The sequence below is a fragment of the Silurus aristotelis genome, assembly GCF_946808225.1.
Source record: "Silurus aristotelis genome assembly, chromosome: 22".
Lineage (NCBI taxonomy): Eukaryota > Metazoa > Chordata > Actinopteri > Siluriformes > Siluridae > Silurus > Silurus aristotelis.
Window position 1 is genome coordinate 4,560,244 of NC_139595.1, and position 17,639 is coordinate 4,577,882.

General features: G+C 39.1%; 2 protein-coding genes across 3 annotated transcripts in view; one reads left to right on the top strand and one right to left on the bottom strand.

Annotated features, from left to right (window-relative positions):
- The first annotated feature begins 1,348 nt into the window (after positions 1-1,348).
- Positions 1,349-7,291, top strand: LOC310717911 (DNA-directed RNA polymerases I, II, and III subunit RPABC1). Of its 2 annotated transcripts, XM_083526293.1 has the most exons (8): positions 1,349-1,443; positions 1,475-1,600; positions 2,807-2,981; positions 3,314-3,429; positions 3,688-3,768; positions 3,850-3,908; positions 5,111-5,189; positions 6,904-7,291. In XM_083526293.1, the coding sequence occupies exons 2-8, from the start codon at positions 1,544-1,546 to the stop codon at positions 6,967-6,969; spliced, it is 633 nt and encodes a 210-aa protein (XP_083382419.1). In that variant the 5' UTR covers positions 1,349-1,443; positions 1,475-1,543; the 3' UTR covers positions 6,970-7,291. The 2 variants fall into 2 exon arrangements, with proteins under 2 accessions (XP_083382419.1, XP_083382418.1); XM_083526292.1 differs by having other exon boundaries at positions 3,688-3,908.
- A 1,116-nt stretch (positions 7,292-8,407) lies between these two features.
- Positions 8,408-17,639, bottom strand: part of arhgap45a (Rho GTPase activating protein 45a) — a 31,015-nt gene continuing 21,783 nt past the window's right edge. Inside the window, 12 exon segments of the mRNA XM_083526278.1 lie at positions 8,408-9,673; positions 9,764-9,830; positions 10,340-10,577; positions 11,629-11,861; positions 12,087-12,224; positions 13,200-13,388; positions 13,504-13,667; positions 14,393-14,491; positions 14,618-14,716; positions 14,796-14,917; positions 16,356-16,546; positions 17,369-17,502. Of these exon segments, the coding sequence (XP_083382404.1) occupies positions 9,423-9,673; positions 9,764-9,830; positions 10,340-10,577; positions 11,629-11,861; positions 12,087-12,224; positions 13,200-13,388; positions 13,504-13,667; positions 14,393-14,491; positions 14,618-14,716; positions 14,796-14,917; positions 16,356-16,546; positions 17,369-17,502 (1,925 nt within the window). The 3' untranslated portion in view covers positions 8,408-9,422.

Sequence of the window (17,639 nt, forward strand, 5' to 3'; positions counted from 1 at the left end):
GGGTTTTTCACTACTGGCCAATGCTGAAATCAGATCTGCTGATGGGCGGTATATGATGCTGAATCCACCCCCCCTCCCATCTCATACAATCTAACAGTTCATTAATCAGAAGTGTTACTATTCTTACTACTATTATTAATATTGCTTATTTCCACTACTGCTTATACAACAACCTATTTGTACAACCTAGTTGACTTCTGCTACAAATTTCCCTACACTACTTCCATCATTATACTTACCAGCCTGTACTTAGAGAATTAATATTGCCATTTTTACTACTACGACCAATCCTTGTGATGCATACACTACAGCCAATTTGTACTATAACTTCTGCTAGTATGTCCTATACTGCCTATTTATACTACTAATATCATTAATTATATATTCTAAGCAGATTCCCCAGACACTTCTCCGTGTCCAGGGATCGGGCTGTCAAGGCCCCCACCTTCGACTGCTGCCCAATCCTCTCAGCACCGGTCCCTTACGGTCCCTCCTGCAGGTGGTGATCCCACAGCAAGGCGGCCCAACGTCGCTCCGACGTCACGGTCCTTGATTTATTTTTCTCGTAAGGGGGCCCCTGGAGCATAGAGGGTTAAGGGCCTTGCTCAAGGGCCCAAGAGTGGCAGCTTGGCGATACCGGGGCTCGAACCCCCGACCTTCCGATCGGTAACCCAGCGCCTTAACCGCTGGAGCCACCACTCCCCCCTTTTAAGCGCGAGAAGATGAAATGATGAAATATCATTAATTATAATTATAGTACTTCTACTGGTACTATCTATTTACACTATCATGAAGTTATTTTTACTACTAATAATATTATTAATATTGCTTATTTCTACTCCTTCTATTCCTCGTACTACAACTGATTTATACTACTACTGCTAGATCTTTTACTGTCTATTTATACTAATTCTGGTACTACCTATTTTACACTACTACCATCAAATTATTTTTATTTTCACTATTGTCACTACTACTGATACTAATACTGCTTTACCTAATTTCTACTGCTTCTATTACTACTAATACTAATCCTAGTACAATGATCCTGTACTGTAGCTCTTGTAGCTTGGAGTTGGTTTTTGTAAGCACTAGAGCACTGGTCCCTTTGAGAGTGAAGATGATGTGAAGGAAACCTGCAGGAGATGAGCAAAATATGTTTAATCATACAGTGTGAAATTAGTAAAAAGAAAAAAACTTTTAATAAATGTAATACAGTTTATTTATTAGAAATTTCATAATAGGAAATGTTAGGTCAAATTAAAGACATAGACACGCACATAAACATAAATAATTCAATAATAAATATTGTTTACATTTAGTAATAAAAAACAGGCAAGTACTTAGACACCGGTTATGGGGGTCCTAATGGCCGTGACGTCACTTACCGGAAGTGATTTTCGGTAGTGTGTTTCGCTTGAAAGGGTAGGAAACAATTCTACTACTGTAAAACTCATATTAAAAAAAAAAAAAAACTGTAAAACTCATATTAAAGGCGGTAAAAGACGCGTGTGTGAGAGAGCAGTCGATTATTTAAAGCGTGATGGATGATGAAGAGGAAACTTACCGCCTGTGGAAAATCCGCAAGACCATAATGCAGGTTTGAAGCTTTTCCCTGTGTTAGCATGCAGTCATGTTTATACGCTACCACATGGTGTCCGGTTTTTACATACACACAGCTCATTCAATGGCACACACATCTCAGATAAAAAAAGATCTAAAGTGCCCTGACACACAAACCAACTAGTGAAGAGCGAGCAAATAATAAAAACTCACAAAGACGAGTCTCAGATCACGTGACTAAACCGATTTAGCACGTGCTACTTCTGAATGTTTACATATGAAGACATACAAACTATTAAACAAGTCGTATGAAACAACGCACAATATGTTGCCTCTTTTTTCTTATAGCAGCTTTGCACACACTTTGCATTCTCTCAGTCAGTCTCATGAGGTTATCCCCTGGAATGGTTTTCCAGCAATCCCACAGAGTCCACAGAGGTATTAAGTGCTTGTTGGCTGCTTTTCCTTCACTCTTCTGTCCAATTCATACCAAGCCATCTCTCCTGAAATTGAGATCGAGTGATGTTGACGCCAGGTGATCTGATGCAGCACTCCATCACTCTCTTACCCGACCTAGAGGTGTGTTTGGAGACATTGTCCAGCCAACAAGCTCTCAACACCTATTGGGATCTCAAGATTGATGGAAAACCATTTCAGCTGATGATCTCATGAGGCTGACTGAGAGAATGCCAAGAGTGTGCACTTAAAATATAAAACATATTCTGGGTTGTTGAACATGTTTTTGTTTACTGCTAAATTTCATATGTTTTCTGATAGTTTACAGTATGTATTCATGTACTTTATATATTTGGTGTGTTTAGTCTTGGTGGCTGTTGACTGGTTTGAATCCCAAATGCTTTACATTTGAGCACAATCAGCATTTACCACACACAATTCCTGCCTTTATAACCCTTTATAAGGAGCGGTGGGTGCTTTAGGATCGGTCTGTACTTTTGGATTTTCTTTCAGCTTGTTTGGATTTCTGCCATCACAAGTTGGCTATAGCATCTAAACTATTCACACAGCAGATTTCCACTGTTCAAATCTATAAGCATAAACACGATTTTTTTTACAGCATGAGCTGGTCAGTGCAAATGATTTGGCAGCAGAATAAACAGCAGTTTGAAGCTCTGATCTGTTTTATATAGATATGATGGTGAGAAAAATGGACAGATTAAAGATATGATCACATGTTTATCATGCAGATAAGCAGGCAAGTCGCTTTTTTTTTTCCATCCCGCAGCTGTGCCATGATCGCGGATACTTGGTGACACAGGATGAGTTGGATCAGACACTAGACGAGTTTAAGAGTCAGTTTGGGGACAAGCCGAGCGAGGGCCGTCCCCGGAGGACAGATCTCACAGTGCTTGTGGCTCACAACGACGATCCCACCGATCAGATGTTCGTTTTCTTCCCAGGTGAGTGTAAACTGGCTTTACAAACTAACATTTGGCAGCATTTGTACTCATGTTCACTTCACACACACACATTGAGGAGATTTATATGGATTAAAAAAAAAAAAAACACCTATTATATAAACTTCAGCTTGAGAAATTGAGCAGTAGGGATTTGAGTGATTTTCTGAAACTCAGATGGAATCCAAGTCCAGATTTTGCTCTGGAGATTTGACTCTAGTGAGGAATGGAGAGCGAGTGAAACTTGTGGCCGATTTAGATTTTGACTGCATTGGAATTTTGTGCGGATTTGATACTTGAGCTTGTGCTGCATCGTGTGTTTGTGTTTTCTGCAGAGGAGCCCAAGGTGGGAATTAAAACCATCAAAATGTACTGCCAGCGCATGCAGGAGGAGAACATCACCCGCGCCATTATTGTGGTCCAGATGGGCATGACGCCCTCTGCTAAACAGGTGGGGGAGACACACACACACACACACACATACACACACTCATTCATGTACAGGTACAATAAGTCACACGGTACATTTATACAGGGATTTCACAGGTTTATAACATGTTGGGGCATCGGCAGTTGGTTGGAACTGATGAGAACCCAGAGAGCGTTCGCTGTAAAATCCTTTTATAAGAAAGGTGAAAGTGTGAACCAATTAGGACCTTCGTTATTGCGTATCTCACCAGGTAACATTTTGTCCGAATATTTTTCGCAGTCGCTGGTGGACATGGCGCCAAAGTACATCCTGGAGCAGTTCCTGCAGCAAGAGCTGCTCATCAACATCACAGAACACGAGGTGAGAAACTCGTTTGCCTACAACAGTCCTGTCGAGGATCTTCTGCATGTGGGGATTAATAACGTTGTTTTGGGTCTGCAGCTGGTTCCTGAGCACATCGTGATGACGAAGGAAGAAGTGACAGAGCTGCTAGCGAGATAGTATCCTTCAAAACCAGGGACTTTTTTCTACTGCTTTTGCAGATGATTGTTATATAAATGTGAAAAAAAAAAAAAAATGAATAGAAATATCTACCAACCATTGAGACACAGTGTTTACACTTACAAGCAACAAATGACCATTTTTCTCAGTTTCTCATTCTCTTTCCAAAAAAAGCTATTTAAATTAGCACCGTGTTTACCCATTTAAATCTCTAAGGCTCGATTAATGAAAGGTAAGAACGTAAAGCTGTAGGATGCAGGGTGGTTTTTGAGCGTCGGCCGGCTTTAGTTTTTTTGGTGTGTTCTGCACCGCTGGCTTTAGTCAGACGGCTGATTCTGGATGTCGAACCTGCAGCGAAGCTCGTCGGCCAGAAAGATCTCTAATTGCCTATTCAGCTTAGCGAATGGGTAGACGAGAAAAAAAACCCAGAAGTGACAAAAGCAAACAATGACAGAATAAAGAGGCAGAATAAAGAGACACTTGTTGTCATTCTTGCTCTCGTCTTTGCAACTTGGCAGACATGACTGAAAAACGCTATGATCGTGGGAGGTGGAAACGCTGCTCACTTTATATACTCACAGTTCTAACTCTTTGTGTTTCCCTGTTTGGATGTTGAATACAGACTACCTGCTGGTATTGCAGTGTTCTGTCCTCTCACGCAAGCGCAGAACGTACGCATGCGGTTTGATGTGTCAGATGTGCCTGCCTAATAATCAACCTGATTTGCAGCACAATCGGCCGATGGCAATTAATAAAAAAAATAAATAAATTCAGCCTGATTAATTGGCTCAATTGGATTTTGCTGCAAATTAAGACTATTATTAGGCAGGTGCATCTGATGCACAAAACATAATTCTCTGATACCAGCAGGTGGCAGTAGCGTGTATACAGCGTTTACACCTGCGGGTACAAGGACCAAAACCTGCTAACAAGTGCACTCATTGTAAAAGCTTGTATTGTACATGTTTTAATCACATCTTATTAATTAAATATTAGATTTGATGAGATGAAGGGGAGAAAAAAAGAAAATCAGCATCGGCCAGAGAAAAACCCATACCGGTCGACCCCTAGTGTAGTGTAGAGTATGCAGGGATCTCCAACCTCAAGCCACATCTGTTGTTCGTTGGTGTGAGTTTGTGTTATTAAGGGCAAATCGGATAATCACAGAAGTCGGATGTTCCTTTCCTTTACTGCTTCCCAGTAAGCTGAAGGAGAGCCAGTTACCTAGGATTCAGGCTGGAGACCCGGTGGCGCGATATTTCGGTCTGAAAAGAGGCCAGGTAAAGCAGTTGTTGTTGTTGTTGTTGTTGTTGTTGTTGTTATTATTATTATTATATAGAACAATTAATATATGTAATATAATATATATTAATTTTTTAATTTTTTCAGGTCATTATAATTATCTACAGTTCATTTAAACACAACCATTAAACAATATATAAATTGTTTTATAATGACCATAAAAATACTACTAATAGTAAAAATAATAACAGCAAATAAAAACAGGAATTTATATGTAAAAAAAATAAATAAATAAATAAAAAGAAAGAACGGGTTCCCACTCTTCTTGAAAGTACTTGAATTTCAGACACATGGATTCAGGGCATGGAAAGTGCTTAACTGAAATTAGAAATACATTTTGTTTAGTAGAATGGTGCTATTTCAGTAATTGTACTTTAACGCTGTCAAAGACAGAAGGCAACAGTGCTAATGATTTGGGGTGGGTGTAGGGATGGGGGTAGCGTGAGGAAAACAAGTAGTGTGTGAGCTGAAGCGCTTGCTGTGATTTGAGCTGACAGGAACATTCTTATTAATAAGAATACAAATTAACATCGTATTAATAAAGCATATTATGTACAGTAAAGCAGAGGAGCTCAAAACATGAACCTGTTAATATTCTGCATGCCTGTATATAATGTGTATTGAATTTGTTCTTATATCACGGTCTTAATGCATTAACTCACACTAAGCTTTTAACTTCCTATACAGGAGAAGCACGTGTGTATCAGAGTGCGCCATTTTATATATATATATATGAACCCCATTGACATCAATGGATTTTATTAAATTCCTTTGAATGCTTAAAACGGGTCTAAATTTATAAAAACCTACCCATTCAAAACATTAGTACCCTGAAATTAAAGTGAAATTACTGTAGAAGTACTGTAGAGGTCTTCCATGATGCTACTGTATATACACGATATTGCCAAAAGTTTGCGGACACCTGGTCATAAGTTATGGTATGTGCTTTTTGAGCATCGCATTCCACATTTAGTCCCAGTTTGCTCTTATAATTTCCTCCACTCTTCTGGGAAGATGTTCTACTAGAATTCAAATCATATCACCCTGCCAAGTCTGGGCTCCTAAACATGGCCCTTAACACCATAGTTGCTCAGTCGCTCTGGATAAGGGCATCTGCCAAATGCCATAAATGTAATGTAGATTTTGGAGTGTACTTGTGGAGATTTGTGTTGATCCAGACACAAGATTGGTAGTAAAGTCAGGTACTGATGTACACAAAAAAAAAAAATCATATGTACATAGAGTTTGTTTTGTGCACATGGGTGTCATCATGCTGGAACAGGTTTTAGTTGTGAAGTAAAAATGTAATGTTATTGCATCCAAAGACACCGTGTACAATTGTGTGCCTTTCAGCTTTGCTATAACAGTTTGGGAAAGAACCACATCCAGCAGGAAAGTCAGGTGTCCAAATACATTTGTCCATATAGTGTATGTTGGTGGTTGATTATAAAATAAATGGTGTTTTAAATAGTCCTTGAATCTGAGTGGAAACCCTAAAAAAGTAACAGAACAATAAGATAAATATTATGATAATAGCATAAAAGTAAAAATGTATTGTACTTTTATGATCAGTACTTCTACTACTAATAAAAAATAAGAATGTTTGTATTCTATTATTATTGCTGATGCTGATATTGGTTGTATTGATTGCGTATGAATGTAATCGAACGTTTCATTTCTGGGATGAAACAGGTGGTGAAGATCATCCGGCCGAGTGAGACTGCTGGCCGTTATATAACCTACAGACTTGTACAGTGACTCTGCAGGGGTGCGGCCCGGCTTTAAAATCTTACACTGTTCCTTATCATGTCCTGATTGAAGCTGGATATTACAGGTTGGGGGTTTCGTTCTTTATCGCAGGCTAATCACTGGGATCAGATATCCTTCGAGCTGTAAGGTGGGCTCTTTCTGATCTTTAGTCACATTCATGTGAAACTCAGTAACTTTCTCACAAAACGCTGTCGGTGCATAAAAGTTGTAACATTGTTGTTGGACAGATGTATATTAATTTCAAAGTAAATTGTAGTTGTAACAATTTGCTGAATAAAACATGTTTTTATAATAAAGGGTCTTGAACTTTGTTGATTTCTTGTTCCTTTTTTTTTTTTTTTTTTTTTTATTTGTTTCCAGAGTACCAAACTTTTTCATTCATTCCAGGAAAATGACTCGCTCTCCCTCCCCTATATATTTCAAAAGGGATTCATCATATGGCATGTACATAATGTTCATTCAAGCTTTTTTGGGTTGACAAAGTTATAAAGAGCTACATTCTTATTTTTTTCAATCCAAAGACAGTACAAGAACAAAAATGAAAATATCTTGTATTAAAAACCACAGGCAAACCTTAAGACAATTGTAAAACAAGCGTAGAAAAAAAAAAAGTTATTTTGTTTTAGTCTTGGAGCATAAAACAGGTTTGTTTTAGTCTCCGCTCTCATTCGTTCGTTCACTGTAAAGTATTGAAACCTGACGTTTCCACTTTAGGTGCTCATCAGTTGAAATCACACTGGAATGAATAATACTCAGATCCTTTTACATGTAAACCGATATACATGAAAGAGGAAGTAAAAAAAGAGAAAATCTAAAGCTATTATTTAGATCAAATACGACTTTAACTCATGGCCACTACGAAGTCAATAAAGATATTTACATTAGCACACTGACCTGCAGTCCGCTGTTGTAACTCTGTATAATATACTGCATGTATCATTCAGTCTCCTGTGGGAGACCACAGCACAATCATTTCCTCCTCTTTAACAGCAAAACCATTATTATTATTATTATTATTATTATTATTATATTAGCATAACCAGTAACTTCCCTACTCGGGTCAGTGAGGTGAATGAAATGTTAAAGAAAATATTACAATTAGTGGTGTAACATAACATCAAAATATAATTTAGTATAAAAAATATTGATGTAATGATCTAGATTAATAGTGATCTGTACAGCACTGTAGTTTCAGTAGTAAAGATGACAAATCTTTTCATTCTTGTTCTAATGGAAGTGTGAACTATCTCTTGGTATTAACACGTCTCGCTACGACCGTCAAAGATGTTCCACGATCTGCTCGTTTATACTACTAGTGCACGCAGAGCGCTTAAACCTTGTCCTTCAGCCATTAGGAGACATTTTAACCTCATGACATATGCAGAAAACGGGACATTCATGAAAATGGAGGCAAATTTGGTTAAAAAAAAAAAAAAGCACTGAAGTAAAAGTCGATTTGGGCAAAATAAAATAAAAAGCTACAAACTGGCACTTAAATACGCTTACTAACGACAATAATAAAACGTCAAATGTATCATACAAAACTGCATGAAAGATCCACAGATATTCTTTGATAAAAGTTAATATGAAGTAAACTCAAAATAACTACTCAGGAAGGCAATGAATACATTTGAGAACATTGAAACGTTAATGTGTTCGGTCAGAAGCTCTTGGCTACTGTTATATTAGAGCTGGCAAAAATAGGCTCTTATTAACATTCCCATTCTAAAGTGGGATCGTTTCTATAGTAACAGCGCCGGTCAGAGGGACATGTACATTATCTAAGGAGTCTTCAGCGTCAGCACTTTTTAACATCACTAATCCTGAGGATAGACGAGTTTTACGCTTTATAATAAACAACCCAAAAATATAATGTGACCAGCTATTTGGCCAACGTATTAAAATACTGAATAAAATCATAAATATTTACAAAGTTACTGGACGCGTAGTCTCATATTCTGCCACTTCTTGCAGGGATTTCATGTACAAAGCTTGTTGAATGTAATTTTTTGAAAAAATGATCACAGTTATTGGAATGTATGGGATTTCATGGGTGTTTTTCCAAATCTGAAAAAAGTGAAACTCAGTAGTTTTATGTACTAATGGTGTGCTTATCATTTCATTTTCCCTTATATATCAATTTAATTCTTAGCATAACTACCAAGTCTTAGACCTCTGATGATTTGACAGTAAGTGCACTAAACCTATGTCACTTCCTCTATTCAATTTATGTGCATTTATGGTACATTTACTCCAATTAGAAAAGAAATGTGCCTAAATATTCAAACAAAAACATTAAAATAGAAAGAAGACATAAAATATATAATCAAATACATAACCAGTGTTATGACTCGATTTTAAAACCTTTTTTTCGAAATATTAAAAACAAAAAAGTATTGCAATCTTAAATGAATGGTTGGATGGAGTGTGGTTTCTGATCTTTACTGGTCTACCAGCTCTTCAGTATCCGCTGTTTTGATGTCGTCCGTGCTACTGGGCAGCTCAGGGATGGTCTCGGGGACGAGTGTACTCAGGTCCAGGCTCACTCGGGGGCTTAGTTGGTCGTCCTCCGTGCTGGTCTCGCTCTCCTGACTCACCAGGATGTGCCGTTTACTCACCTTCCTCGTGTCCTCCCCCTCGGAGTCTGAGTCTAAAGAGCGCTCGCGGGAACCGGACGACCCCACGGAGTTAACTGGATGAAAAAGTTCTTATATTTAGGTCAAATAAATGGAGACATGCTAAACAGAGGTATCTAATATGGCAATTTGTGTCAGGGTCTCACCACAGTCTTGCTCTGAGATCAGCCTGCTCGGCTCCTCCTCGACCTCTGGATCTGCATCAGTGCTCTCCTACAGAGACACACTTTAAATGAGCTCTTCATAGAAAAAATAAATTGGATGTTTATGCTAGTTTTCAGACTTTTAGAGAGTAATGGTAAAAAGGGGATGTTAATACCAATGGTGGACAGTAAGGAAGTAAATGCAATTTGTTACTGTACTGAAGCTTTTTCGCGTGTCTGTACTTTACATTTTGTGAAATCAGTCGTTCCCTTTTATATATGAGTGGATATGAAACACGCAGCAAGCAACCAATCAGGGTCGAGCACACGCTCTGTTTTAAACTTGTTTTGATTGGTGCTTGGTGGAATCTACTTTTTACCAACATACAGTTCAGCTTCAGTTTAATAGCAAGCAGAACATTTATAGGGAAATAAATGATGGATTAAAATCCTGAATTAACCTCAATGCATCAAAGAATGTTCTTCCAATCACGTCACACACTATAAATGTTTAACACACTCAATCTCGTGTGTTTTTTTTTTTTTTTTTATCTAAAAAACTCAGTTATCTGCTTTTACCTGGTGCTGGATGGTGAAGGTCAGGGAGGATGAGGATTTAGGCCAAGAGACTGAAGCGGTAAAGATGTGATCCTGGAAGACAATAAGGGCCTCCACAATGCGAGCCTGGTGGGGGTAGTCCACCAGGGACGAGAGGGAAATGGTGGCACCTGTAGGTTTGGGTCTCATCAGCGTGGGGCCAAAAACAATTCCCAGATTACTGCAGCTCATCTTGTTATCCTCCTCCAACTCTGCCACTCTGTGAGAGAGAGAGAGAGAGAGAGAGAGAGAGAGAGAGAGAGAGAGAGAGAGATTAGTTGTCATTTGTCTGAAAATTCAGTGTAGCCTATTAGCCAAGACAGAATATTGGCAGTCATGTTGAAGGAAAGTCAATGTATTCATCATTATAATTTTTTTCCTTCTAGAAGTTCTGGCCCAGGCTTTGAAGATATAAAGGAACATATTCTGTGTCCAAAATACAATTATTGAGTCCAACAATAGGATGAGATTCCTAACTACACATCTACAGAGCAAAATGTCTAGTGACGTTATATTACATTACATACTTTTGTAGCTCCAGTGTAACAAATTAAGTTGGTCACCCAACACATTTGGGTAAAGTGAAATTTTTATTTTAAACTGCAGCATATGGAGACTAAAGTGTATCCAGGTTGTTCTCCGACTTTCGATGGAGATGCGTTACAATGACCCCATCGTAACTTAAGAATATAGTAAGACGTGGCCTATTCTACCCAGGAGTCTCAAAGTATGGTAATCAGTATGGAGTAGTATACTGTCATTTGTTAATAATTTAATTAATTGAGGAAAAAAGAGCAATATATCGTATACAGGTTTGTGGCATGTGGACGAGCACCCGTTCGTAATAATTAGGTTCGTCTCATAAAAAGGAGAGACAGGAGCTAAATTTGGGCTTTGAAACACCAAAAACTGAAAAAACAGACACACTCTAACACGAGACAACTGACCCGCTGGTGGGAGCGGGATCCTGGCAGTGTCCCAACGTACCGTATGAACATTAAAATGTATTTTTATATTAATATAAACTATATATATATATTCCTATAATCCTATATATAACTATATATATTTTAATTCCTCTGTAGCGATATCGTCCTTGAAAGATAAAAAAATCGTAAGACCACACGGAACCATCGCAACATGGCGACAACCTGTAGAATTACAGTTTATATTGTGCAAAGTCTACTCTATAAATCTATTGTATAAAATGCAACACAATGCAATACACACAATGTCAAAGATTCATTCAGACCAGAATTTGCACCATTCACCTGTGGAGGTGTCGTACTATGTATTTCAGTGTGGCGATGTTCCCTGGTGGGAGATCTTTCAACAGCCCTCTGAGCTTCTCTACAAGATTTAGCACCTTGGGGTCGGTCTGGTCTCCCTGATCCAGCAACTCGGGGCCTTTTACACCGTCTACTGAGGCCTCAGAGTTTAGACTCGCCTTTGCCAGCCCCATTAGCTCGTTATACATGCGGAACGGCATGACGGGTTCGGGCAGCTGTAGACAGAGAGAAATAAAAAATGTTAAATCGTCTTTTGAGGAGATCTTTTATTATAATTTTTTTCCTGAAAGGTAAACCTGCTTTAATAGAGTTGTTTATCAAACCATTCATGTTTTACCATAGACAGATTAGCCAATTAACCTTCCTTGCACGTGCGCTACTTGGCAGTGTATTTTAAAAAGCATTATCAACAGAAGCAGCTTTAATGTTGGATGAAACACCTGTCGCAGGTAGAGTTTGAGTACGTTGCTGATATCATGTGGAGATGCTTGAGAAAGTTCCACCAGCTCCTTGCCATTCTCAAACGCCTGACACAGCTTCTCCACGCGCGTCTTCACTCCATTCACACGGTATATTCCCTAAAAGAGTTTGTACACACCATTAAATGTGTTGTCACGAGCAAAAATAACAAATGATAATTGTTAATATAATGTCTTATAACTCGTTAACAAAATATTGATCGGGTATAACACAACACATTCCATTTTAGGAAATTGGTTTTCCATGGCACTTGTTTCCCCCAGTTCCTGCCAATATCCAGCAACTTCGCACAGCCATTGAAGTGGAGTGGACCAACAACCTGATCAACTCTATGCGAAGCAGATGTGTTGTACTGCATGAAGCAAATGGTGGTCACACCAGATACCGACTGGTTTTCAGACCCCCCCGGACCTCCTAATACAGTAAAACTGCACATTTTAGAGTGGTCTTTTATTGTGGCCATCCTAAGGCACACCTGTGCAATAATCATGCTGTCTAATCAACATCTTGATATGTCACACATGTGAGTGTGAGGTGGATGGATGATCTCGGCAAAGGAGAAGTGCTCACTAACCCAGATTTAGACAGATTTGCAAACAATATTTGAGAGAAATAGGCCTTTTGTGCACATAGAAAAAGTCTTAGATCTTTGAGTTCAGCTCATGAAAAATGGAGGAAAAACAAAAGTGTTGCGTTTATAATTTTGTTCAGAATTTGTTCAATTCACCCATAAACCATATGCGTATGCATATGTGTAGGTAAATGTTTTGATTTCAAATTATAGTAATAATGCTTTAGGTTACACATCGCTCGAAAAGTATCGCTTATTTGTCTGTATAGTATAATAACAAAGTCTAATATAAAAATATGGTATAGCAAATTAATAAACTAATCTAGGGATAGGAGGCATAACATTTAGAATCAGAATAATACCTCCACAATAATACTGGTAGTCATTCTGGCCCATGTCATTTTCTGCTACAGACTGAATGGAAAAACTATGTGACCCTCACAGAAAAAAGTTTGGGGACCCCTGCCTTATCAGATCATTAAACATCCAGTCGTTCTTTTACCTTCATCCTGAGTGCTCTTCTCTCGATCTCCTGGATGCACTTCTTGATGATGAAGGGTACTCCCTCTGAGTCGCCTTGCAGCACCTGGGAAAAATCTCGGCCGAACAGCTGTAACCGGCCCTGCAGCTTTTTGTGGCCACACTGGATAGCCAGGGACTCCAGACACTTCTTATGGCAGGCCAGAAAACACTACAACACACGATTAAATAGGTAATCATCAAGAAACGTGAAGTGTAGAGCAAATTAATTCAAGTGCACATAACACTCCTTTTATATTATTGATAAGAGTTGGGGTAATAATCACCTCCTCACACTCTGCTCCCTGGAAGTACACATAGCTGTCACACTCACGGCACTTGGATGGAGCACGCAGTTTCCGTAAGCGATGTGTTTTGGCTGCTTTGGACAGACCCACGTTGCGGAAAGGCCCGGTGGGCACGGTCATCTCTGGTTCGATCCCATTCATACCTGCCATTATACAAATCAAACTGATGGTTTTAATCTCCTTATAATCAATTATTGTCAATATTTGTTATGCTGACTGATTTTATAGCACTTTATTTTATAACATACATTTGCTTCATAGCTTTTTAGGCATCCCTTATAAATATAGTTATTTGATGTCTAATTTCTTCCAAATCAAACAAACATTGGTTGATTGTTAGTTCATTCTGGTAGTAATACTGAACACAATGCCGTTATGATTGAAAGAAAATGAGGAGGTTGATGGAGGTGCATCTTTGAAATGTGTTGATAGGAGAGCGGAGAATAAGGGGTACAGTTAATATCAGAAAGTTCAAAACAATTACTCAACTGTTAATCATTCACTTAGCAAAAATGCTGAATATCTCATTTTCAGAGGGAAAACTAATTATTTTGAGTGAATTAAAAATATTTCTAATGATATTTTATTATATTCCTTCATCAAATTAATAGGCCTGGAAAGGTCGAATCTCCACAGAGGTGTTATTAAATGCGGATCATACCATTTTGTTATATGGGGGTGCTCAATATATGATTTCACATAAAACTACCGGTTTTCTTCCAATACGATAATATACAGCTTATTATGATAATTCTGTAAATAAAAATGTTTATCGACATTGCCTTTCATTTACAATTTTTTTTTATTTTTTATATTTCAATTTTAATTTTCGTCGATCACTTGACAAACTTGAGTGTTAAATGCTCACTTTGTTCAAAAGATGTCACATTCCCATCTTGCTCATCTATGTCCTCATTGGACGACAGGGTTCCGGCTGACACCGGTCTCGGAGCCTTCGAGACATCTCCTGTAAAAGCACACACTGTATTAGATCTTGTACATGTATGTAGTACGTGTCTCTTATGTGGTATTCTCTACTATCTATTTGTTCTGTGCCTGACTCTAGGTGTGTAGTTAGTAGTGTTTCTGAGACCTGAGCTGGTGGTAGGAGAACCCAGTCCACTTCCTCCTCCTATACTGTCTGTATCACTGAGAGTGGAGGGCCAGGACTTATGAGCCTGATGAGCTCGATCTGCAGAAAAGCCCAGCCAGAACACCATAAGAAAAGGTGAATTTTCTCACATAACGCAATTGCTTTATTAGTGTATTACCTCTCCTAGTCTTGACCATACCCCCTTCTGCAGAAATCCCCAGTTCGCTGGTGGGTGGGGTCTCTGCGTTGCCATGCTGCTGGTCGTCAGTGATGCTGTCATGACGTGTGCGAGCAGAATGACTAAGCAGAGGGGAAATAATAATAATAGCAACACGGTATTAGGGGTATGTCGAGCTTCCAAACCGTATCATTGTTGCAACTTACTGTTAGAGGAAATTAACATATGAACGGCAGGGAAGTAACAGTAACTCTGATTCACGTAAGGACGCATCACACCAGCCTGTGTTGTCTACTTCCTAAAACCGAATGCAGTGCTGCGTTTTAATATATAGAGATGATCCAGCTTAAATTTTTGTGGAAATTTGCCATTAAATATTTATTCCGCTTTAACCCACTGATATTTGCTTAAACATACCGTACAACTTTTTTTTTATCTGCTTATCAATATATTGAGATACACCGATTAGGCAAAACATTATGACCATCTGCCTAATATTGTGTTGGTTTCCATTTTACTGCCAAAACAGTCATGACCCATTGAGCATTAACAGCATTAACTTCTTCAGAAGTTTGAGCTAAAGGAGCTCGTCTGTTGCATTGAACCACACGGACCAGCCTTCGCTCCTCTGTTGCCGGTTCACCACTGTTCCTTCCTTGGAGCACTTTTGATAGATACTGACCACTGCAGACTGAGAACCGCCCACAAGAGCTGCAGTTTTGTAGATGCTCTGACCCATCACAATTTGGCCCTTGTTAAACTCGCTCACACCCTTAAGCTTGCCCATTTTTCCTGCTTTTAACACGTCAACTTTGAGGACAAAATATTCACTTGTTGCCTGATATACTAAGACACCTGGTCATAAGTATGGTATGTGATTTTTGAGCATTGCATTCCACATTTATTCCCATTTTTCTCTTATAATTCCCTCCACTCTTCTGGGAGGATGTTCCACTAGATTCTGGAGTGTGCTTGTGGACTGTTGTGCTCATCAGCCACAAGGGTGTTAGTAAAGTCAGGTTCTGATTATAGATGATGTGAGGAGGCCTGGGGTGGCCAAAGGTGTTGATGTCAGAGCTCTACAGCCGGAGATCTTCCTCTCTGACCCATGTAAACTATATCTTTATGGTGCTCACTTTGTGTACTTTGTGGCATTGCCATGCTGGAACAGGTTTTGGGTTTCCAAGTTCAAATGAAAGCTAAATTTTATTACACCGCATTCAAAGACGTCCCACACAATTGTGTGCCTCCAGCTTTGTGGTAACAGTTTGGAGACGAACCACATATGGCAGGAAAGTTCAGGTATCCCAGTCCTTTTGTACATATAATGTATATTCCAACTACAGGTGCAATGATGAAGAGATAAGTGTTATTCAGCGGCCCTAATGTTAAAATGTCATAATGTTATGCCTGGCTTGGTTTAAAAACCATTCATTCTCCTCCTCATGACAATCTGGACATCGCTCTGCTAAATGACAGTGTTGAACATCAGCCACACCTTGCACAAGGAAAATGGCAACACCCTGTAATAAGGGACTCTTTAATAAAGAAGGAACTCACTGTATGCCTGAAGCGGAGTACGGTTCGAACTGGAACACGGTGACGCGCTCTGTGCTGAGCTGCAGGTTCTTCACGTGGGCAGCGTATTGCTGGCCGGGATCGTAAAGCTTACAGCTCTCGCACAGCGTCTGATAGTGCACAGGCAGCGCAGCCGTCTGCATGTGCAGGATCTGGTAGTACGATATGGTGCACTGATGACAGAAAAAAACAAAACAATAAAAACACAGACACACCCATGTGCTCACTATTAGATGATGTCTAGCTGAGTTTGAATCACTCTAAGTAAAACAGTATATCAGACGCCGTACATCAAGCCTGGTCTTGTACAAAATCACAGTGTCGGTGCTGAATCAGTATTTAAAGTCATTTATATTCTAGGTTTGAGCTCAATGCGTGGGAAACTAACCCGCGTATTAATTTCATGTTGGTTCATTTTAGGTTAACAAAATGTCCTTTTGTTTCTGATCTAGCCCCTGTGATGTGGTTGTGTTACCTTATTGTGTTTACCTGTTCCATGTTTCACCTTCATAAGCCACATTTCTTGAGCCTTGTTTCGTAGTTTCAAGTTTCCTGGATTTCACCCTTCCATCAAATTGAACTTTGATAATGATACTGGGATTCCCCCTATTTAATATCAAACTAGATTTTTTGTGCTTTGTGTCCTGGCACATCTAACCCCAACACACACAATTGCTGTTCCGGTTGTTTCACACAAAAAGTACAACATTTTTCAGTAAGTGAAGGACTGTTTCACAAATGTATTTCCCCACTTTGATACAGTATATACCAGAAAACAATATAGTTTGTGTATGTTATTAAAGTGTACGTCCACATGTGATCCAATTGGTTTAATCCAATATTGGAAATAATCTCTCGGGAATCTCCAGACAGGATCCGACAGTTCCTTACTTCTGAGGAAATACTTAATAACCACTTAATTAAAAACACATTGCTGCTAATGTTTGGTGTGGGAAGCCCTAAAGGAAGTGTGCGTGTGCATGGTGAAGACTCACCGCGCGCAAAATCTGGTCACTCTGTCTGATGACGTCCTGGATCTGTTTCAGCACGTTCACCTTGATGTCTTCCAGCTCCTGCTGCTGAGTAGTGGCATCAGCAATGCAAGTGCGGTACGTGGCCTCTGCCTCCTCTGCCTGGAACACACACATAAATACAGAGAAAAGATTACATAACAATTGCAGATTCGGAGTGGTCAAGAGGTCCGAGTAATTTTCCATAACAGCAGAACTGATTATCGTTTCTACAGTAACTAAAAAGTAAAAACTC

Bases quoted from the DNA above. Each gene is read 5' to 3' on its own strand.
- LOC310717911 (XM_083526292.1), top strand. From the start codon at position 1,544: ATGGATGATGAAGAGGAAACTTACCGCCTGTGGAAAATCCGCAAGACC. The intron at 3,430-3,687 runs GTGGGGGAGACA...TATTTTTCGCAG, and splicing joins TGACGCCCTCTGCTAAACAG to TCGCTGGTGGACATGGCGCC. The intron at 3,909-5,110 runs GTATCCTTCAAA...ACTGCTTCCCAG, and splicing joins ACAGAGCTGCTAGCGAGATA to TAAGCTGAAGGAGAGCCAGT.